The 23,138-nt window shown below is 43.8% G+C and overlaps 3 protein-coding genes across 5 annotated transcripts; 1 reads left to right on the top strand and 2 right to left on the bottom strand.

Annotated features, from left to right (window-relative positions):
* Positions 1-1,660: 1,660 nt before the first annotated feature.
* Positions 1,661-3,189, top strand: LOC310814386 (histone H2A.Z). The gene is made up of 5 exons (XM_083683778.1): positions 1,661-1,746; positions 2,045-2,122; positions 2,322-2,435; positions 2,572-2,701; positions 2,816-3,189. Exons 1-5 carry the CDS (start codon positions 1,744-1,746, stop codon positions 2,875-2,877), a joined length of 387 nt encoding a protein of 128 aa, XP_083539904.1. The 5' UTR covers positions 1,661-1,743; the 3' UTR covers positions 2,878-3,189.
* Positions 3,190-4,113: 924 nt separating this feature from the next.
* On the bottom strand, positions 4,114-8,566 carry LOC310814379 (uncharacterized protein). Its single transcript, XM_083683767.1, has 6 exons — positions 8,191-8,566; positions 6,816-6,998; positions 6,594-6,636; positions 6,329-6,389; positions 5,912-6,128; positions 4,114-5,822 (listed from the first exon to the last, which is right to left on the bottom strand). The coding sequence occupies exons 1-6, from the start codon at positions 8,476-8,478 to the stop codon at positions 4,617-4,619; spliced, it is 1,998 nt and encodes a 665-aa protein (XP_083539893.1). The 5' UTR covers positions 8,479-8,566; the 3' UTR covers positions 4,114-4,616.
* Positions 8,567-8,757: 191 nt separating this feature from the next.
* On the bottom strand, positions 8,758-22,669 carry LOC310811118 (SUN domain-containing ossification factor). 3 transcript variants are annotated; one of them, XM_083679175.1, is made up of 24 exons: positions 22,487-22,669; positions 19,910-20,021; positions 19,608-19,724; positions 19,146-19,360; positions 18,911-19,021; positions 18,565-18,676; positions 18,271-18,388; positions 18,033-18,157; positions 17,766-17,833; positions 17,406-17,513; positions 17,125-17,230; positions 16,530-16,550; positions 15,974-16,029; positions 14,872-14,954; positions 14,387-14,452; positions 14,189-14,254; positions 13,892-13,976; positions 12,304-13,686; positions 11,807-11,894; positions 11,506-11,610; positions 10,908-11,065; positions 10,652-10,740; positions 10,424-10,479; positions 8,758-10,285 (listed from the first exon to the last, which is right to left on the bottom strand). In XM_083679175.1, the coding sequence occupies exons 1-24, from the start codon at positions 22,540-22,542 to the stop codon at positions 9,833-9,835; spliced, it is 3,957 nt and encodes a 1,318-aa protein (XP_083535301.1). In that variant the 5' UTR covers positions 22,543-22,669; the 3' UTR covers positions 8,758-9,832. The 3 variants fall into 3 exon arrangements, with proteins under 3 accessions (XP_083535301.1, XP_083535303.1, XP_083535302.1); XM_083679177.1 differs by having other exon boundaries at positions 18,911-18,976; XM_083679176.1 differs by lacking the exon at positions 16,530-16,550.
* Between the last annotated feature and the right edge of the window lie 469 nt (positions 22,670-23,138).

The raw sequence follows: 23,138 nt of genomic DNA, 5'->3' as shown, positions 1-23,138 counted from the left end.
ATGAAAGTGATTACTAACATTACAATTACATCACATTGGTTTTTGTATATGGTAGTTAGATGTGGTACAGTCATTTGTGTAGGAAAACATTGTTACATTTACAACTGTCATACCTGTTTTCTGCATGCATAACTTTAATGAATGTAAATCATTTAATGAATTCATTTGCTAATATGTTGTCTTTCAATGCTGCAAATTTTGGGCCATTTTGTCTTTGCAAAATGTTGCTATAATCAATGCAAGCTCAAGCATGCTCGCCCATCATCATTCAAATTGACATCTCCTCTCCTCAGCTTTGCAGGCATAGTAGCAACCACTATTGACCTACTGCCACCTTGTGGGCAAATGACTCTATCACACCTAAGTGCACCATAATAGCTGCTGTATCTATGCCTCCAACATACAACAATGTATAGATTAACACAAGATATGAGACATATTATTGTGTGGAAATATGACAATTACTTTTCCATGTATTCTGTAAAAATAAAGAGCATCTCTCATATTAGTCCTTTTTTATCTATTATATAATATTCCAAGATCACATGTCTAGGATTGTTACAAATGCTTAAACTTGTGGCTAAGCCCATCTAATGGCCGTCTTTGACAAGCCTAATGGAAGGAAGTAGGCCCACTTTCCTTCCTCCCTATGGGGACACAGTGTGGCCTCTATGCACAATGCAGATAGAACTAGTTCCAGGGGCTTTAGTCCAAGAGAAATAAATAATAAACAGGCAGATGGTTGAGCAGATGGGTATGACGATAGGTCCAGTCTACCTACCTGCCTCACCCAATAATGGCAGCTGATGACACTGGTACTAGGGGTCATTCCCCAGTAACTGTTAACTACACATACCTGACTACCTCTGTATACCACAGCACTGCAGTATACATGTTAACTGAGGGCATATATTAATGTGTAAACACACAGGTGTAATAGAACATCTATTCACTTTGTTTCAATTGTATGCAAACTAAAACTGAAGATGCAACTGAACATACAAAAACTAGGATTCGATAGAAATAGTAACACTGCAGAATCATGGCCATAGTTTTGGATTCTCAGCCAGTTAACAGTTTCTATAATGGTGTGCTGTTTCATTTGTGAATGCTGTTGTTTAAAGGTCCGGTAATGAAAACGCAAGCTATTGTTACCTTATTCACAGGTGTGCCAGTTATCAAGCCTTTATTTAGAATCTATTGTTCATTCCCCTCGCCTGTCTGTCTCAATGATTTGCCCATCTGAGGGGCCATTCACATGTTCTGGATCAGGATATGTGTCTAGGACTTTATGTATGCTGTGTTTCAATAGTAAATGGTCTTAACATTAATTGTTGGAGAATGAATTAGGAACTCCCTCTGGACACGCAGACAGGCAGGCAGGCAGGCGCACGCACGCACGCACGCACGCACACACAGACACACACGAGGGATTCATATTGTATATTTGATGTGACAACAAATTAAGAATAAAAACTACATTGTCCATCACCAAGCGAGAATTGCGTGAGATATTTTTCCCGCACAGTGGGCACTTTCATTGTGATTGGCTAAATGCCATGGCAAAAAACTGAAATCGAGATCTAATTGGCTAGATGCTGCATGCGAGGTCCCGGACCAAGGCCCATTCTATAAATACACAGCAATCCGAGGCGGGACGAATAGTTCAAACTAAGCAGCGAGGGCGAGAGCTCGAAAGGTATTTGTGCCGCAGCGTAAAAAAGAGCCGGGTATTTTACAAACATGGTAAGTTTTTTTTCCAACGATTAGATTTCGAAAGTTATTATTTCCCTGGACCGGTGTGCTGTGATTATTGTCGTATATTGGTGACATTTTATTTTCTTATCTGACGAGAATGCTCGCGGTGTCCAGATGTAGGCAGCTAGCGGAGCCTGCTGGCGTTGATGGCATCACTACTAGCGATTCTGTTTAGACTCCTAGCCGCACTAACGTTAGCCAAATGTACTCACGTACAGCATTGCTGAATGCTTGCTATCTTGTCATATGAAACACCTACTATTACTAACCGTATCCCTTTTTTCAGGCAGGTGGTAAAGCTGGGAAAGACTCCGGGAAGACTAAGACAAAGGCCATTTCGCGCTCTCAAAGAGCAGGGTTGCAGGTTAGTGCAACACCAATTTGGCTAGCCCAATGTTAGCGCGAGGGCTGTATCGTTGCGTGTGTGTGTGTGTGTGTGTGTGGGGGGGGGGGGGGGGGGGGTCGCCAATATGCAATGATGAGTGAATCTGAATGTCAACGAATGAGTTGTTTGGCTGATGTATGACACGTTTTCCTGCCCTGTTCTCTTGGGACAACTGCAGTTTCCCGTAGGTCGTATTCACAGACACCTTAAATCCAGAACAACAAGCCATGGCCGAGTCGGAGCCACCGCAGCGGTGTACAGCGCAGCTATTCTAGAATACTTGACTGCTGAGGTAAATGCACGTTTGAATCTTTGGCTATCTCATTATTTTGAAGCAGCATGTTGGCTTCCAACGTAAGTGTTTTTGCTTACAGCTACTTGTCTCTTGAATCTTATTTTTCCCCTCGCACTGTGCGCCCTCGCCTCAGGTCCTGGAATTAGCAGGAAACGCATCAAAGGATTTGAAGGTCAAGCGTATCACTCCACGTCACTTGCAACTGGCCATCAGAGGCGACGAGGAGCTGGATTCTCTCATCAAAGCGACTATTGCTGGCGGTGGTAAGTTCCGCGATTACTCGGGGTTGTTTGTCCTCAGTTTGCAATGTGTTTTGTCTGACAGGTGTTTTTTCATCCAAATATCATGACCCTAAGTGTTTTTGGGTTTTTTTGCAGGCGTCATCCCCCACATCCATAAATCACTGATTGGAAAGAAGGGACAACAGAAGACTGTATAACCTGCGAAGTGCCATCGGGGGGGAGGGGGGGGGGGCATGCCACCATCTCAGGACGTGTTCTGCATCAAATGGTTCAAAATGTTTTGCTTCATAGATTAAGCAGTTTTTAAATATGGTTGAGCTTGCATCTACTCATTTTGGGGTATTTTTCTTTATTTTATTTGTTTAAAGTGGCTTCAGAGAAGTCTGTTTTTATTTTCAGCTTGTTTTTGGTACTGCTTTTTGTGTATGGTTTTTAATTGTGTATATTTGCATACTTGTGGCATTTCCATGTTTTGAAGTTTTATTTGAATAAAGCTCCATGGTATTATGCACATGGTTCCTTGACTGTCTTTGTGTGTTGACACATCCTGGAAATCCCTAGCCACAATCACAGCCCGTTAGGTTCTTCGCCACATTCTACCCCATCTGTCAGCAGTGTGGGTGTCATGAGTTGCATTGTTTTACAGGGATTGTTTACTCAATGTACACTAACATTTGATTCACTTTGGCTGTAGTTCATTTGCCAAAGCTGTTTTGGAATATTGAGTCCCCTTACTAATAACCATTTTCTGTATTGATTCTATCATAGAGCCACATGAATTCTGAATGTGCTGAGTACAAACATGCCAGTTCAAGTATTGACACTGGTAGATTTTATTTTTAAAGCCAAAATTGACATTACATTATGAAAAGTCACTGCTGTAATATTGATGCTTTGATGACTGTAATTGAGTTCTCAAAAATGTATATGCCTTTGCTTTAGAAAGGCATGCTCATATGACAAGTTGGACCGGTGTGTTTGTAAGGTGTTTCAGACATCTTCCGGATGAGTGGGGTCCCTACATCAACATTACCAAGCTTAACAAGCTTCCCGCTGCTGTCAGGACTGCAGAGTCACTACCTATCTTCCACTGTAGACCCATCTCTTCAGGCTACATCTTGACTGTCCCTCCTAAAGAACCTCTTCACCCCCCACTACCCCCTGTATAGTTCCTCTACTGTGTGTGTGGGTAATGTTTTTGATTTAATTAAGTTATTGGTTGAGTAAGGTGTATGCCTCCTAGGTCAACAAATTACTTCTATTCTATCATTATGTTCTATCCATTATTGTTGCGGAAAGCAAGTGTGGGAATGTACTGTCTGTGTCTTCCATATGCCCAGCAAAGAAAACAGGTGTTATAAAACATTAAACAGGTATAATGAAATGCCTGCAAGTCAAGAGAACAGGAGCAAAAAAGAAAAAAGCTGCCTACAAACACTACATCCCAGACTTTAGGAGAACGTTTACATTTTCTTTTACAGCTCTGCATTAATAAAAGCATATGAACAAAACAATGAGACTTGGTTTCATTTCAATGTTGGTTAAGAGCCCATAGACTATAGACCTAATCACAAGCCAACTATGACAAACACACTCCTTCATATACAGTACATCTATGGACAGAAAATAAGCCCTTTTTTCTATATTTCATACATGTTGAGCTGTTCCAGTTTAAATCCCCCCTTCATGACATTCCCAGCTGTATTTTGATACAAGGCAGCGGCCAAGGTGTCTACCTATCCAAATCCTAGCCGTCACACGTAGGCCAAACCTCAATCAGTTCAGAAATTGTATTTATTGTAGATTATTGTATAATCCCTTTTCTTCCTCTCCTTGTGGTCCTCCTTTTACTCCCTGTATTCTCCTCTTGTGCCCAGGCTTAGCCCCTCAGGACACGGGTCTGGCATTGACAAGTTCCAGTGCCTCCTAATTTCACCTACATGCTCTCTTGCTCAGACACTGTGCTTGGCTCCTGAATCTCCCCCTGCTCTTTAGGACCAGAGCCTGGCCCATTTTGGCATTGGACAAGGTTCTTCAGACTGATCTTGTGGATGGAGCACTCGTGACACTGCTGGCACCTGAGGGGCAGCTCCCCTGTGTGAGTGCACATGTGGAGCTTGACATGGCTAGCCTGGGCGAAGGAGCGTTGGCACACCTGGCACTTGAAGGGCTTCCCTGTATGTCCCGTTGCATGGCTCTGGAGGTCAATAGGCTTAAAGAACTCTTTGTAACATGTGTAGCAGATGAGTCTAGTCGGGCCACTGTGGTTTTGTAGATGGCCATTTCGTTCTATTCCCTTACAGAATCTTTTTGGGCATTCTGTGCACTGGTAGGGACACCTCATCTTCGTATGGCTCTCTTCATGTGCTAGCATGTCCGGCCTGGTCTTGAATGACTTGAGACAGAATTGACATGCATAAACATGGTCCGGTTCAGGCTGGTGGATGTGTTGATGAGACTTGAGACCATGCTCATCTACAAAATGCTGACCACAGTCTGGACAAAAAAACGGCATATTGTGCTCACAGAAATGTATACCCTTGACACCCTCACCCACACACACACCACAGACATACAGCATTGCATGTTGCTCTGTGGCACAAGTGAGAGTTGGCTCTGCACCACAGCCAGTGCACCACTCCACCACAAGCCTCTCTTTTCCCGCTCCGTCTGTCTGAGAACTGGAGAGTTCAGACTCTATTGTGGGCTCAGACTTGTCTGAGGATTTGGAAACACTGGGTTGTGATCTTAGAGTGATCTCTACCTCCACAGGTGGCTCCCACTTATCTGAACTCTCCCGTTTTTCCTGTGTTTTTGTCTGCTTCTTTGGCCTACCAGAACGTTTGCGATTGCTGAGCTCACCAGTGGTTTTTTTCTTTTTAATGATGTTCCAAACGGTTGTTTTTGCTAAGCCTAAGGTTTGGGATATTTCTCTGATTGTTTTTTTCTCTTCTTTCAGCGTCATAATGGCTTCCTTGACTTCCATTGACAACTCTTTCTTACTCTTCACCTCTGAGAACAGAATAGATTCCTCATTGCGTGTAGTTGCCCTATCATTGTCCTCAGTGTATTCCATAGGCAGGGGACATGCGTCATCTAGGTCCTGGTCCTCACATGGAGCCACTGTCTCTTTACCCGCTGTCTAAAAGAGAGAGAGGAAGAAAAGATAATTCATATTGATTATTCAGTTTCTTTTTCAAATTAACCTGTGATAGTGTTCTAAATACTAACCTGTCTGTTCACTATCTTTAGTCTTTCTGCAGAGCTTTCCACAGAAGCTGCTGGATGGCTCATCCACATCCTGGAGTGATTGCAGAATTGGCACTCTTGAGTGACAGAGAAGCGTCTCCTTTCGCCCTGCATGCTGACACCACAATCAAATCCACATTTCCCGCACAACAGGAACAACTGCAGCAGACAGTCTATGTTCACATACCAGTCTTCACTCCTGTGTATGCAAATGATGAGGTAACAAAACAAGACAATAACAATATCAATCACAAAAATGTGTGTCCAGAGTTTCAAAACAAAGACAACTGCTCCACAGTTGAAAGAAACATAGCAAAACACCTGATAGGAAACTATTTAATATGGCCCCCAGCTACTCAACAGCATGCCATCATTAGTACAGTGAATATCTGGACTTACTCAAGAGTGTTGGTATAGTTGGTTCCAACACACTGAATACGAGGAGGATGTGTCTGCATAGCTGTGGAATTGAAGACACCCTGGTTCATTTTCGATAATCGTCTCACACAGGCCAATGTAAAGAATGATGGGGTATACTTTGATATTATGATGTATAATGGTGCTTGTTCTAAAACTTTTTTGGCGCATTTCCTTTTTTTTTTTTTTTTGAAAAGGATAACTTCTAAAACGAATTAGTGATAAGTAATTCAAAAGTTTTACAAACCTTTGGTCTGCCTTTGCTGTAAAGAAATGTGCTTTCCAGACACCTACAGACAGACAGTCAATTTCAATACATTTCAAAAACCCGTAATCCCTCCTCTAATGTCCTCCTCCGCAGCTCACTAAACCTTTGCCTTGAGAAAACAGGATTGTCTTAAATATGCTTATTTCTTTGGAACTTGAGAGTTCCCGATCTTAGGATTTCTGCCCCAAAAATTTGGCTCACCTGATCTCCTAATTCCCTTTCAACAGAGATCTTGTTCTCAATAATCTCATTGACCCTCTTGTTCTTCTGATCTTCATCCTCCTCATAGTCAAAGGACTGACAGCTGTCCACGTCAGTCAGAGACGAGGGATCATCGCTGTCTGATAGGAAAACAGTGATCTCTGAAGCATTCCCATCTCTGTTCTGTTAATGACAATAAGCAGCAGATTCTGACATTAAGATGAATGTAAAATTACAATTTCGGTAACATTTTCGCGACTTCAAAATAAAAGCATGAGGTAAGAGATCACTGGAAAGTGATGGGATCACAATATGTTATCCTTTTGAAATTAAATAAGTGCATACTACGTAACAGAAAGTATAGTCTACAATTTCAATTTGATCATTCTAATGTTGACAATTATAATGTATAATGGACTGTACACAAATAATAGTCCAAGGCTAACCTTCATGTTTACTACCAATCTACTCAACACTTACAGAAAATGGATCAAGTGAGTTTCAACCATCAGCGGTGTCATACAAAGTGTTGCTGTTTTTTTTTTTTTACTGTAACTGCATAGGGCACCTATAATGGACTGTACATAAATATCTGATGATTTTAACTAATCTTTTGTGAGTTTGAGTCTAAAGTGGTCGAATGTCTACAGCTGTATCTTACCAAATGTTGCTAGCATTTCACTGGGGCCAGCTCACAGTGCCCTATCTGGACTGCATAGGCAAGTAATGGGACAGTGAAGCATTTTTTTGGCTCTACATTCCAAAAACTTTGATGTGAAAACAAACAATTGCTAGGAGCTTGAATTAGAGATTGTCAGGTGATGGTATTTGTGTACATATTGGTTTCACCATTCAGAAATTGTATACATAGTCCCCCTATTTCAGGGTATCCAAAAGTGATGGGACAATTGGCTTGACAGGTGTTTCTGGTTCAGGTGTGTTCCGTCACATCATTTGTTTCATATCATATCACTTTTTTTCCCTGGCCTCCATTGATTTAGGCACCCTAATTCTAAACACTACAATAACTTTGGATAATAAAGTTAACCAGCGATTTTGCTTTAAATAGGCTTTGCTACTATGCGTAATCTAATTATTGGAATGTTTTGAGACCTGGAAGTTACAGTTGCTGTTAAACTGTCAAAACAGTCGCGGAGTCTGGAAACCACTGCCACTGTTTGAATGGCATATCCTGGTTGTGAAACGTTCACTTAATAGACAGTCAACTAAGTTATTGCATTTCAAATGACCACATTGTTACTGCTGAAGCTCTTCGTATAATCCTCTCCTGCACATACCTTGTGATCACACACTATAAACGTCCTCAAAAAGGTTAGCTTAGGTGTGTGCTAGCCTACGGCCCCCATTTTCTTACCGTCCGTTGCTGTTGATGGCCAAGGATTGGGAGTGGAATCGCAGTCTTCTTGAGGAGGTTATGTTGTCTCTTGCTACCCACTTGAAAGTCATGGGGCGAGAAATGTGCACTACACACCCGTAAATCAAGTGATCGGAGAGCGTCAGGAGGAGTGTTGACATCTCTTTTGAGGACAGCTAGCCATAATTTCACCCTCTCTTTGTCACGTAGAGGAAGTCTGTGAAAGCTAATTGGCGACCATACTTTCATTGTATTCCGGCAATTGGGAAAAGCACAAAAACGCCCCATTTCAAAGCGGCAAAAGACAGCTTTAAAAAAAAGTATTATCTCTCTGGTCTCGACAGAATGCTCCTCTCTGGCGCCAGGCTCCGCTCGGTACCCTACTTCCTTGTATGGTCACGTGATGTACAGCAGAGCCACCTATTGGCTCCATTTCCAGCATTTTCTGATACCGTAACATTCTCTAAATTAACGACATTTTCCAGAATGTGCAGTCAATACATTATTATATATCTTGTTCTGTCCCGTGGGGAAAATATCTCAGCGGGACTATGAAGACAGAGTAGCTAACAGTTCATGATGTAAAACATTAATCACAGTTATTATAATCCATTACTAATAATAATTTGGAATAATTGTAACCCATCCATGCAACAGGTTTGCGTCTCTTTTTGAGCCCTTTTACTTGATTAACTTATTTCTGCCAACATTAGGCGCAAAATGTCTGATTTCAGCTTCCTAGTTCCAAGTGAGGAGATTCTGATGTCATGGTGTTGATGGCAGACAGATTATGATCTAACCTGAGAATAGGTTGAATCCTTGCCAAGAAACAGGTTGTTTGACTATATACGAGTCAAACTACATTCATGGCATACATTGCAAGCACACTAGAGCAGAATGTAAATCATGACACACATGAATGGGTTGTTATTGAGTGGGGCAGTTTTTCAGACATGAAATCCAGACAGAAATTATCTTGTTCTGATCCAATGAAATTTAACACAACACCATTTCACTTCGATCTGGATGAACTGTTCACAAAAACTGAACCCAAGACTTGAAGCAATATAGACCATAACACAGAGAGGCTTTCATTCTCTAATGACACTAGCAAACACCAAGGCTAAATGTACAGTGGAGTAGTGAAGATCAGTCAATACAGATTTGAGGACCCACAGGTATTTTAGAGAGAGCAGCCAGGGGCGACTGATAGGTAGTAGGAAGAGCAGTAGCTGGAAGGTTGTTGGTCCTAATCTAGAGATGGACAATCAAAATGTGGGAAATCAACACACAGCTGCTGCATGGCCTGGGAGCAGAGCAGAAGAAAAAAAACTCCAGTGGAACAAAAGGACTATTCTAAAATCAAGTGTGTCAGCAGTCTCTAAACTCAAGTTTCGAAACTCAGTTTCAAACTAGAATCTCAGTGAAGTATTAACCTCATGACAAAAAGAAAACTTTTGAAGTTTTCATTGTTCAGAGTCAGAGAAAGGGTCAACAAAGAACATGGATAGAACATAACACAGTGGTGGTAGACAAGGGGATTGTCTGATGCATGTCCAAGCTTTAAGCCTCCTCTGTGTATACAGGGACAACATCTGCCCCCCTTTCAGGTTTGCGGGAGCAGACAGGAGTCTTGGCAGGGTCAGACAGGACCCGAGAGCGCTGTCACCCCAAATGTCCCGGTGTTTAGCTCCTTGTTTCCCCTCATGAGGTCCTGAAAGGTGGGGATGGGTGTGGCTTGACTTTTGTCCCGCCGGGGGGCCTGAAGGAGGTCCACCACCACGCATCCCTGCTTGGAGCGCCGGCGCTTGAAGGCCCGCTTCTCTGCCCTGCTCTTGGGCGGGGGCATGCCATCACAGAGGCGAGTGCAGGCGGCGATGCCGCAGAAGGAGGGCTCATCTGATTGGGAGGAGCCCTCGGAGCTACCCTCTGATGGGGAGTCCTTGAAAGTGGGGTGACTTAGTCCCCCCCTTGGGGGTGTAGTGTCTATGCTATGAGGGGCACCGTTACACACAGGCACTCCATTAGCGAGCAGGGGAGCAGTGGACTTCAGAGTCTCAACTTTCTCAATGGGCTTCATCTTACTGCGTTTCTTCTTCAAAGGGAGGAATAGGCATAGAGAGAGAGAGAGAGAGAGAGAGATTTACTTGTTGGAGATGAGAGATCATGTGACAGTGGATAACTGTTTTCCCAAAAATCCACCACAATTACCAACAGAGATATAATTCCATACCTTTCTATTAGCTGCTGAAAACCTCTGAGGTTCTACTGTATGTGGCAACTCTGGACCTGTGAACAAGAGGTACATTGAGAAGTACATTGAATATTGTCAATCAACTGAATGTCACTGATCAACCTAATAAGATCAAAAGCTAGGCCATCAATATTTCCAGGGATAAATAACATGGGGGGGGGGGGGGGGGCACATTGTCTCAAACAGACACAAATGTGTGTAACTTGCCTTCAGTAGTAGGTAACTGGAATGAATCAGAATGCAGAAGGGGATACGACGCTCTTCTCTTCAACCCCGTGTCATCATATGAGCAACGCCTGTGTGGAGAAGACAGTGTGAATTAAGGTAGGATGACACAGCTTCCCGACACCACTAATGTTCTGATCATTTCTGTGGTAAATCATCCCACAGCACTACACATGAAGTGAATATATACATATGTGTTGCATATATGTATTGGTTGTGAGTTGTATAGGCTGGTTACCTCTCAGGGGAGTAGTAGCTGTAGCTCTTGGGAATGGGAGGCTCTGGGTCTGTGGAGGGTGGCATTGCAGACATCCGACAGTAGTGGATGCACAGCAGCAAGCCCAGGAACAAGCACAGAACCAGACACAGCAAGAGGTAGCTCTGTCTGTCAGACACCTACAACACAGGGCAGATTCAACGCTGTTAACACCCAGACAGACTAGACAGCAGTTCTGTGGTGTGGTGGTATGGGAGGTGGGGTGGTCACACAGTACGATAGTAGTGGGACATGTGGAGATACTCAATTTGTACTAGAGTACTCATACCTGGACTCATAATCGATTAGGAAAAATCCCTACTCAAAAATCTCGCTACTTTGACCTGGTAGATGAGGGAGAACGTGAAATGCAAGTGTTTTTTTTTTCTCTTAACTTGAGACTTTATAACAGTGTAGGTTATATACTTAGCATAGATATATACTTAGTATAGATGGTATTCTAATGATGCAATTGTAATGATTGAAATAAACGACTAGCTAGAAGTCAAATGAAATAGATTTTAGCTGAAAAAAATAAATCACCATTCAGGTATTTAGGAGTATTTGCTAGGGTAGTTACCTCACTCTGCAGCTGGCTAACTCTGACAGACAATTTAAGCACCAGTTGTGTGATGTTCTCCAGCTGGCCCTGCAGCGCCTGGATGGACTCTGTCTGACGCTGGTCCTATGGGGAGAAAGGAAACAAACCAGCTGGACAATCACCAACACTGCCAATCATCAACACAACTGATCACCAACACAGCCAATCAATCACAGCTTCAATTACAATCCATATCCAAACAAAACCTTGCATGTGACCAACTCTAAACATTCTCACTGTTCATCTTTAACATGAGTCCCTTTTTTCGTCCACTCCTCACCTGCTCCTCGGCTATCCTCGAGGTGTTCTGGAGTTTGATGATGGTTGTGTTGAAAGCCCTCTGCATCTCCTCCATCTGCTTCCGGTACCTTCAATAAAGTACCACAAAGACAATCTAAAAGGAATGCCATCTAAATTCAACAGGAATATTAACCTTCAATTGACTGGTCCGATGCAAAGGAATGATGCATAACACATTTCAACAGCGTTTGTTGTCTGCCATTGACAAACCTTTTACAGGTTTTAGATATGACAGTTTTTACTCATTTCATGAACTGTCTACTTTGACAGTTGTGGGAAAAGTAGTGCCAGTGTTATTAAAAAAATAATTAAATTTTTTTTTTTGTTAAAATGCACAAAATTACAGTAGAAAACAATAGAAAATCACAATAGAACAAAATGGCTGTATTGTGTTTGTACTGCCCAATCATGCCTCTCTCCCTCTCTACGCAGCAGTGTAACTGTGTGTGGCCCTTCACGTCTCTGTGATCCACACACCTCTGGCTGAGCTGCTCCAGGTAGCGTCCACTCAGGGACATGTTCATCTCCAGGGCCTTGATGCGGTTGTTGAGCCTCATAAACACAGACTCCTTCTGGCTGGAGCCGTGCACCTGGTTACCGTTCCCGTTCACTGGCTCTGTGGTGTTGTGGAGCTCTGCGTAGAATTCCGAGTGGGTTGGGGAGGGGGAGGAAGAGGTGGGGCGAGGTGGTTGCCCGTTACTATTGGACGAGGTGAAAAGGATGTCCTCCACAAGCTCTTCGCCTTTGATTTCTGTGGAGACTGCATGGCTATCCAAGGGATCTGTGACTCCAGCTCCGGCAGCAGAGTGGGACTCCTCAGAGACACTGCTGCTACTCTCTGGTTCAGGTCGGGGGACAGCCTGCTCTGTGGGAGAGTTGGGAGCGGGGAGGAGAGGGTAGGGTGGACCAGCCACATCTTTGGTGTGAATGGGGGCGTCCTGTTCTGGGAGATCAACCTCTAAGCTGGGCTTCTCCTCTGTAGGGGCTCCCCAGCTCTGGTCAACTGTGGCACTGCTGTCGGTTCTGGTGGAGGTTGGGGCCGTGGCTGCTGCGGTAAAGGTGAGAGTGGGCTGCTGCTGCTCCTCCTTCTTCTTCTTCTCCTCCTCCTCCTCCTCCTCTGCATGCACCTCATGGCTCTTCTCTGCATCAGGGTGCCTCTGCTTAGGCAGGTCTTTGGTGGAGGCCTGGGACGGTTCCACTGCTGGTGTGGGTCTGGTGGTAGGGCTGTCAGTGGAGCTGGGCAGGGAGGAGGTCTGGCTAGGCTCCAGCTGTGGGAGCTCAGAGCTGGGCTCTCCAAGTGCCTCAGTGTGGTCCTGTGGAAGTTGTGGGGCTTCCATAGGGCTGGCTTCTTGTGCAGGGGTAGGCTCCCTCTCTTTGGGCTGGTCTCCCTGAGGGTGGGGCTGCTGGGGAGTCTGGGAGACAGGAGGAAAGAGAGGATTGTCCACCTGAGGGAGGAAGACTTCTGGCACCCTCTCCTGGATGTTATGTTTCCTCTGAGTAGTCAGCATGACAGAGCACTGGCGGTGGAGGTACTCCTGGAGGGAGGCTGAACAGGTGCAAGACAAGGATGAGGAGGAGGAGGACGAAGACAGTTCACAGTAGTCCAGGCTTTCTTGCTGTCGGATGTCAGGGTTATAGTGCTCCTCTCTTCCCCTTTCATCCACCTCCTCCTCCTCCCCATCCAGCAAGGTGATGGTGGACTGGACTGAGTCGTCATCCTTTTCTTGTATGGGAGTCACTATCTGATCCTGCTCTGTGGATGGGGTCTCTGGGATGGGGGAGTCTGGTGTAGGAGCCTCTGTGATGGTCACATCAAGGTCCACTTGGATGTCAGGCTGATCCACCTCCACAGTATCTGGCCTGAGAGAGAGACAGGGAGGGAGGGAAGAGAATGTGTGGGTGAGAGAGAGTGTGAAAGAGAGAAAGAGAGAGGGGGGGGTGTCACTATCCATGAGTAAAAGAAAACACATGTTGACCAATTACATTGCAGGCTTTGCGATAACACAGTGAATCTACATCAAGTGAATCATTGGATGATGATGAGACACGGGTCACTAGTACTCACGCTGGGGTAAGGGTGGTGGTGGTGGGGTCGAGTTGAGATGATGTAGATGTCTCAGTCATGTTCAATTCCTGCGTTGAAAAGTTCCCTGTAAAGGAAGTCATGTAAACACAAGGTCAGTTCTGACTACAAAATAAGACCTCTCAGAACAATATCCCATCAGCCTGAAAAACTAAAATAGCTGTAAACGTTCTAATTTGTTAAAAAAAAAAAAAAAAACTCAGAATGTAATGTTCTTTTCATGATAAAGAGCTCTTTGTTGTATGTGACCACAAGGTGGCAGTGCAGCTGGTACTATACCTTCCATCTCTGGGCCTCCCCCCAGCACGTTGACCGCAATATTAGTCACCATGTTCAGAATGACGTCTGTAAGTAGGAGAGAACCCATGAGAGACAGACAACTTCCTCCACACTAATTCATCTATCCATCCATCCATCACAAAGGTATAGGAACATATCAGTGACACCAAATATACTGTGTAGATGTGGGTAACTTACCTTTGGCTGATCCAATCAGGTTATTTGAAGACTTGTCATCTGCAGGAACATACCCAGCAGGATTATCTGCAGGGTGGAGAGAGAATTTTACTTCCTGTAGATCAGACATTATTCTACTGTGTTAGTTATAATATGATATATACACCTACAGTGTATATATATATATTGTCTTCATATTATTGTTTTCGTTTGTCATTCTGGGATATTGTGTGTGGACTGATGGCAAATTCTTTTAATTTAATCCATTTTAAATTGAGTCTATAACACAACAAAATGTGGAAAAAGTGAAGGGGTCTGAATACTTTCCAAAGGCACTGTACATTAAAACAATTATTTTTCTATTTGAGAGTGCTGGCCGTATTATTTACTCATGTGTATGTAATACCAATACAAAGCATTCACTGTCTGGTCAAATATGCTCTAGACTACTGGAGGAGAGAGACAGAGAGATCCAAACATCTACTCAGTCGCTCTGAGGCTCTCACCAAAGTCATCTTCCTGGTCCTCTGATCTCTCCGTGGGGTCAGCTATCTCCTCATACTCCTCCACCATGCTGGTTCCAAACACCCTTCAACAGAGTAGAGGGAGAGGTCAATACACTATCATGTACACTAGTAAAACATGGAGGATACCTGTGAACACATTGACAACTTGAAACCCCATGTGACTGCCAAGGAGCAATTGGGTACTGTTTTGACTTTATTTGACATACATAGCCCAGTTACTCTTGACCTATTTTTTCTAAATACAATTTTTTTTAAAAGGTTTGAATGTCAGAGTGGCTTTACAAAGAATTACCCAAAGAAAGACTACATCTGGGCCCCTGTGTTAGAGAATTTTTATGTACTCTCCAATGGCCACCAGGGGGCAAGCAGAGATATCCCTGTAGTGAGTGACATTATTCAACCTGCCTGGTTCAGTATAAGTAAATTGGGTCTCCAACGCAAACTGCAAACTCCTTAATGTATAGGATATATACCATCTATCAAAACACAGTATCACTAATTCATTATCAAGGGTCTAGCTATGTATGCATGTGTTAAGAGTCCACGCTTCCTTTACAATGTCCCTAGTGGTGGAGATTGATACAGTAGTACGGTATGTTCTAGTGCTCTTTTTTCCAACTATTACTGCTCCTATAGGGGAAAAAAAGTAAGTAAAAGGAGTGGCTGTACTTTTGTGAAGACAAAATGTTCTACACACTCAGCGACTGCAGTTGCCCCCGCGACAAGCCAATTTATTTTTATGGTGTTGGAGGGGGAGGGAGAGAGGGAGGGGGAGGGAGAGAGGGAGTGCCAAGTTCAACAGCATCAACAGCTCTATATGCATGAATACTCTCGGTCTCACTAACTGTGTTATGGGGGGCAACAGCCAGGGGGTAACCGTATCACTCCTAGTACTCGCCCATAAACATCATTACATAACAGTCACTGAAACCTCTCCTACTATCTGCAATTCAGTGTTACAGGTTTATCCAGACTTGGAACACATGCAGGGTGTGTCAATTTAAAAAGGACAACATGTGCAAATTGACGCTTATGAAACCATGCATCTTTATAATATTTATGTACTCCATTCATTGCCTACCTGATGAGACTGAGGGGGCAAAAGTGTTCAGAGCCAAAGTGAGAGACCAGCTCCACCTGTAAAAACACAGACAACATTCACATCCAGGACACAGGCAGCTGTTGCATGTTGGGAAGCCATTCACCACTTTTTTGCAAAGCTACAAATTTTGCTGTTTTTATTGCAATTGCGGTACATAATGTCCTCCTACATGAGAGTTAGTTATGATGATAATTGTCTGAAGGGTCAGCGACAAGCTACTGGGGATATGCACACTTTGAAGCTGTGATCTGATCGCCTTAATCTGCAAACTCAAAGAATTGGTTTTCGCAAAAAAAAGAAGAAAAGGGATCCAGTAATATGCACATAGAATGTTATGATGATTGAGGTATTTCTGCATTGTTTATTGGCTGTCTGAGGGGATACTCTGCTACCTGCTTAAGCCGGGTCTGATCTGTTAAGCAAGCCTCTCCTGCTGTTAGCATGACCGACACCAAAGCCCTGCCCTCCACCCCCTCTACCCCCTCCACCCACTCAACCACTCAACCACAGACCTCTAAGACAGAAATGGGCTAACCTTTATGTACTTGGTGAACATCTGAAGCAAGAGAAACAGAGAAGAGACACAAAATTAAGGGAAGAAACAGGTATTCAACACAGGACCGAGTGTATGCTGGCTCTGCTCTTGGTCGGAGAGATGCTGTACGGCAGGGCATCTCTGCATTGGGGGATAAAAACATGTTCTGTACATTTCATAACACTTTTGCCTTTTCTCAATTGTTAGGAACATGACTCCTCGCGTCCTCTCCTCCATCCTCCGCTCGCTTCTTCCTGAAAAAGCATTGCAAGGACAATACTGAAGGAGAGGAACCTTGATCTTCTCCTCCAGTGCATTTTCGGTTAGACACGAGTGGAGGACGGAGGAGAGGATGCGAGGAGTCGTGTTCCCTAACAATTGAGAAAATACTTTTGTGAAAACAGGTTCATTAACTGGGCAGGTCATGGCTTGGGAGTCAGAGAACCAGCATACACACAAGGCCCTGCTGGATTGGAGTAGGAGACCCCTGGTTTTAGACAGGACCACAAAAGAGTCAAGTGGGGGATTCCTCTTGTCTTCATGAGTAGAGTGAGACATAGAGAAGTGAGGGACCAGGCAGAGAGGCCATACACACCTTGACATATTTGGCATACAGATGCTCGTCCAATGGGAAGCTCTGGACAGTGCGCTCGTCACGACCGTGAAAGGTACCCAGCTTCAGCCACTTGTTGGTTGGATATCTGAGAAAGGATCATTTAACAATGTGTTAATTGACCTGACTATTTGGTATAGTTACATTTAGTAGCATCATTGGTGTACAGTACAAGTGCTATCTTTTTAGCGCTAACTTTAGTCAAATCACAGACTTCTAGATATGAAACAAGTCATTCTCATTGGGTCTGTATGGCTGCAAACCTGTCACTAATGGAAACCAGGAAGTCTTTAGGTGTGGATGAGAAGAGTTCAAAGTTAGCGATGTCCAGCTGCTTCACCTGGATGGGCTCACAGAGCTCAATAATGAACCTGAGAGAAGAGGAAAAGAGGAAGGTGGAGAGAGGAATGTTAAAGCAGAATGATGAGGATGATGATAATGAATGATTGTGAGTTCGCTTTAGCTGTAGGCATAGAAGGAATTGAAGAGGAAGGAGAGGAGGTAACATTATAAGCAGAGTAGAAGAAGGGGACAGAAGCCATTTAGTGAGAGATACAAACACTTGCACACATTAACCCATCACACAGTTATGTTGTTCATCTTGTCGTGTGGATGACACCCACCAGATCTTGTTGCTGCAGGGGTTTAACATGTACATGTCCATGTTCTCCATCAATATGGCTGACGTGCTCTATGAGATAAACAATAAGAAGAATCAGTCTCTGCTTCCACAACCAACCGCTCCTTCCCAAAATTCAGAACATTCCTCGTACTTATTTGACTAAAGCAGTATGTTGACGCTAATCCAACAGCTAACATTCTGACAGTTTGAACTGAGTGGTTCCTAGGCTGTGGGTGTGAGGGTGACAGTGTGACATGGATGGTAATACCTTAGCCTCTGGGTTAGAACCCAGGATCTTGGCCCCACACTCCACGGATGCATAGTTGTTGAAGTTCTTCTGCACCTTTTTCCCAGGGTGAGAGCCCCCATTAGAGGAGGTGTGAGTGGACTGAACTATGGTGTGGAAAGAGGGGGGGTTGAGAAAGACAGAGAGAGTTAAACTAAAACTTAAACTACTGCATGTTTTGGGTTTTTTGAGAGAGAGATCAGGAACAACAATATCTTACTCTTCTCTTTCTCCACCTCCATCATCTTCTTCTTCCACTCATCAAAAGTGGGGATGTCCTCTGGGTCCTTATTGGGCACACTTGGATCTGTCTCTGTGGCAACGTGAGAACTCAAGCCCTATCAACATGTAAAAGCACAAACATCACCTGTAGGCCAATACTGAGTCACTTAAATCTTTAACCACTGACGTCTTATCTATCTCAGGATAGAACAAATCAGTCGATTGATGTCCTTCAAGTTGCTCAGTGTACAAATCATGGAGTGACAAAGTGTCTACCAATGGTAATCTGTACCTGCTCTTTTAGCATGCGGGAGGCATTGGCCCCCTGGGTCACTAATGGGTCCACATGGGGTTTGGTTCCCCCACTGTGAGCATTTGAAGTGTTCTCCAGGACCGCAGGAAGACTAGAGGGCAACATAGAAATAGAGGGATTCAACATGGTGACACAATAGGGGGAAAAACATGGTGGAATGCCCAACATTGGTGAAAAAGTAAAAAATTCATGGAAAACTGCCAAGCAGCTGGCATTGATAGAGGGCCACTGGCAAACAAAACATCAGGTTAGGCCTAGGATCACATTACCTGGCCTATCACTGAGAGGCTCACTGGGGGGCCTTGGACAGACTGTACTAACTCACCTAGCATGGGGGCTGTCATAGGGGTTGGTTTCTCCCGCTTCACACTCAGCGGCCAGATCAGTATTGCTGGGGTCAGATACAGGGATATCAGCAGTGGCATCTTCAGGCACACTGGAGGGAGAGACAATAGCATAAACCTCATGCCATCATCTCAAAGCAAAAGCCTCATGGGAGCTCTTCAAAAGCACTCCTAGTTTTACCCTAGAGGCCTGGATCAGGCTTACTGTGTGTTTACCTGTTGAAGGTGGAGTCTTCAGAGGAAGGGGTGCTGGAGGAGTCCTCAGCAGCAGGGGCAGGGGGAGATGGTGGAGGTGAGAGGTCTGGGGTGGGGGTGGGTTGCTGGTCTTGGGTGACGGAGGGCTCTGGAGGTGGCTGCTCTGGCTCAGGAGGTGGCTGCTCTGGCTCAATCAATGGCTCTGGCTCTGGCTCTGCAACAAGCTCCTCCTCCTCCTGTCCAAAGGGAAGGTGTTGAACGGTGAGTTAAAAGGTAGACAAAGGGACAGTAGATGCCCCATAATAACTCCATGAGCCAAATGTATACACCCTCTTTATGCTACACACATTTCTGGAAAAATCAATGCACTGATCAATAGGCTAGTCTGATGGATGGTATCCAAGTCTTAAAGTACATACTGAGAAAGCCTTGTAGGAGATCTTCAGTACGTATTGGACTCATCACTAGTAATCATCTATGTACCTGTACATGCTCCTGCTCCTCAACCCAGCCCTGTGTCACCAACTCCTCCTCTGCAGGGTCTCCCTCTGTCAGAAGCCCATCTTCAGACAAGGCCTGGAACACCCACTCCTCCTTAACCTGAATAACACACAAGGCGGTGGGGAGAGGTAGTTGTCTAGAAGCCGGGTTGGTGTTTAACACTGTAATGTGCAGTGGGAAGCACTCATGTAGGCTTTATGAATAGTAATAACATGGATAGGATTACAGGGGAATGCATATGGGACAATGTACGGTAAAAGGCCTGGATAGACCAGATGACCTACCTTGAGATGAGACTCCTCCCCTGGCTCTTCCTCCTGACTGGCGTCCAGAACAGTCGGCAGGGTCTGGGCCTCTGGGAGCTGCTCCTTACAGTCAACATGTCCACTGGGGTGCCTATGGGATGTGGAAGGGGACAGAATAGGAAGTGGACAGAACGGAACAGCCTATCAGGTGGGGTCTTCTGTAAGCTCAGTGTTAGCCCAGGTTCAATATACAGTTTCCTAAGGAATGCTACAATATGATGGTTGTTGGTTTACACTATTTTGATTTGAGGGAAAACAACTCAATTTCAAAGAGGCAGTGTGAGTCATTCAGCAAACAGACAGAGCTGCCCACGGTGTCAGAGCTGAGGTTATGACTATGAGAGAGACCAGGTGGCTTCTACTAACAGAAACCCACAGTTTGTCTTAACAGCGATTTGAGGGGGTCAATGTACTAAGCCACGTGTCGGCAAGGGAATACAACCACCACATGCTGTCATCATGTGATAGTGTATCAGAGAATTAGACAAGTCAATGTCACAGCTGTCCCATTCTTGGCACAGAACAGCTGAAATCAACTGTGACAAATTTGTAAATAGGCTAGTTACACTGACTCACAGCAATCTCACGTTCCTCTGGGGACAAAGGTCCTTGTTTGAAGCTGCATCAACATTTATGTGGCCTGGTCAACAACAAGTCCATTGTCTAGTGAGAAATGTAGGTTAAGTAGTCTACTTGGCCACTGTCCTGCACAACACAACACCAAGCTAGGGGTTCAAACAAATGAGTAAAAAACAAACAAATAAGCTGCAAGGATTTTTCCTTTTTAAAAAGAAAAACAGTATTCATAATGATACCCCTGAGGAGGACCAACAGTGGCTTTAAAAAGGCAATCTAGGATTCAGACAACAACAATGTGGTCCCCTGCCACTCATTGGGCTGGAGAAATGTAACCACTCTCAATGTCATAGACAGAGCTATGGATGCAAGGACTGACCATCCATGGGATCACAATGATAGTTGTAACCGTTTTGAAGCGAAACAGTGTTTGTTTACAATTACATTGTTTACAAACAATGGAGTAAAACAAGCTTAAATGATGGGTTCTAAAGGGGTAAGACAGTTGAACTAAGCCCATGAGGCATTTCTAACTTATATTCTTAACTGAATATAGCTATTTATTCTTGAAGTAAAAAAAAATGGTGTACTAACATTGTAATAAATAAAAGATAACAATCAGTAAAACTACACATCCCTTCCCTACACATTCATGACTGATGAGTCTTAACTATGAGTCCTACTGTAGTTAAGAGTGTGGTTGATACAATAAGAATAGCGCTTTGAATTCAGGCCCCACCTCCACAGCTGTGGCACAGCATATCAGGGAGTAGCCTAGAGTACACTACAGTAGGACGAAAGGAGATAAACGATACGTCATATCATACCAGTTACAAAGGTCAAGAGGAGCCTTACACATCACATGGTCCTCCAGGTACTTTTCTGATGCACAGCTCATACATACAGTATGGCCAAAAAGATAGGAGTACATTCAAGTTCAATGATATCCTGATATCCTGTATTTCAGATCCATTCATTCATTCATAGACTCTTCAAAGTTGTTGTCAAGTGGGAGAAACATGAGTCATCACCATCGACAACATCATCATCTATAGCTAGAGTGTTGGGTTGACAATCAACTGTACATTTAATTGAAATAACCTACACCAAAAACCTTTGACAGGGAAGAGTGGCACCTGACAGGTCTGATTTCAGATTAGGTGATTGTGTGCACTGCAGGTTCAGAAAGTAAACCTAGTACTCCAACAGACTCATGCCATGGTGCTGCCAAACTATGACAGTTAAAGTAGGTCATGCATGCCATCATCTCTCAACAACACCACACCCAGATGACAGATTAACACTGCATCACATCATCTTTGGTGTAAAAATCATTCATTAGCTACTGCTCGTAATCTGCCAGTGAAAATAGGTGCATCAGGCACATCCTGATACACCCTGGATGGAGTTTTGAACTACTGTTAGGATCTTGATGGACCTCAACAGTGTGGCATTAAAAGGTTTACTCAACCTAATGCAGTTAGCGACTGTGGCTTGCTGACTACATAAATTGTAGATAACCCTGTCAAGAGGTAAAGTCAAATCCATCACAAGGACTGTCACAAGCAACGTAATTTGTCCTCAATCAGTGCTAGCTTGTTGTAGCTAACTAGCTGGCTGGCTAGATATGTACCTAGTTTATGACCTGTCATTGAGTGTAAAGTTAGCAGGCTCGCTAGCTGACTTTGTTAACTAATACATTGACAGTTTAGATAACACATCTACCCATCTACCATATAGTACGATATCATTCCTGGTTCAGGGCTAGCTATAATACCACTGGTCGCACAAATGGTGCCAAATCACCACGTTAGCAGTTAGCTGATGCTAGCTAACGTTAGCTAGCTTCCTAGCTAACAACAATAATTGTAGTTGGCAGTACAGTACTTCAGTACTGTACATTAGTAGTTTACATTTAAACTACTTTTGTCTAACGTTAGTAAGGCAAAACATCTGACTTGTTGATTGAAAACAACTTACCAACACAACGCTACAATTAGGCACACTGACACAAGTCTCCATAATCTGTTCATCATCCTCCAGCTGGGATCAACATTCTTGCCGTTTAGAACAAATTGCTCAGTCTAGTAGTTGTTTGTCGTAAGTTTTAAGCAACTGTAGCTAATACCTATATCTAACTTATTTGACTGAAGTTACAGGTCATCAGGCTATCTCTGACTGGTATGTGTGTTGCTCAAGTGATTGAACTGTCAGACGTGTCGCCTCCCCGACCCGTCGTTGCGTCCAATGAGAACGTAGCAAAGTTGTTGCGCAGTCCGTTTTGAACCAAACCCACCTGCATGGTGATTCCAAAAGAACAGGACCACCTCTTGTTTAAACAAGTAGCATTCATAACAGGATTTTGATAATTGGATAGGTGTGAATTGGCACAAATGAGGATCCTATTTGCATGAAAACAAAGATCATGACTACATATAGATACAGGTTGTGTCTACATCCCAGTAGGCCTATCCTAAAATCATGAATTCAGTGATGAGTTGGAGCTTCAAACCTGCTTCCAACACACACTACGTAAAACAGAAGCGTAACCTCCTTGGAAACTACAAAATGAAAAACGTATTAATCTGTATGTTATGGATATGTATTACTTTGTATATACTGTCTGTAAGAA

Source organism: Argentina silus, assembly GCF_951799395.1.
Source record: "Argentina silus genome assembly, chromosome: 1".
Classification (NCBI taxonomy): domain Eukaryota; kingdom Metazoa; phylum Chordata; class Actinopteri; order Argentiniformes; family Argentinidae; genus Argentina; species Argentina silus.
Note: the sequence above shows the minus strand (reverse complement) of the source record. Positions and strands in the feature narration are given on the sequence as shown.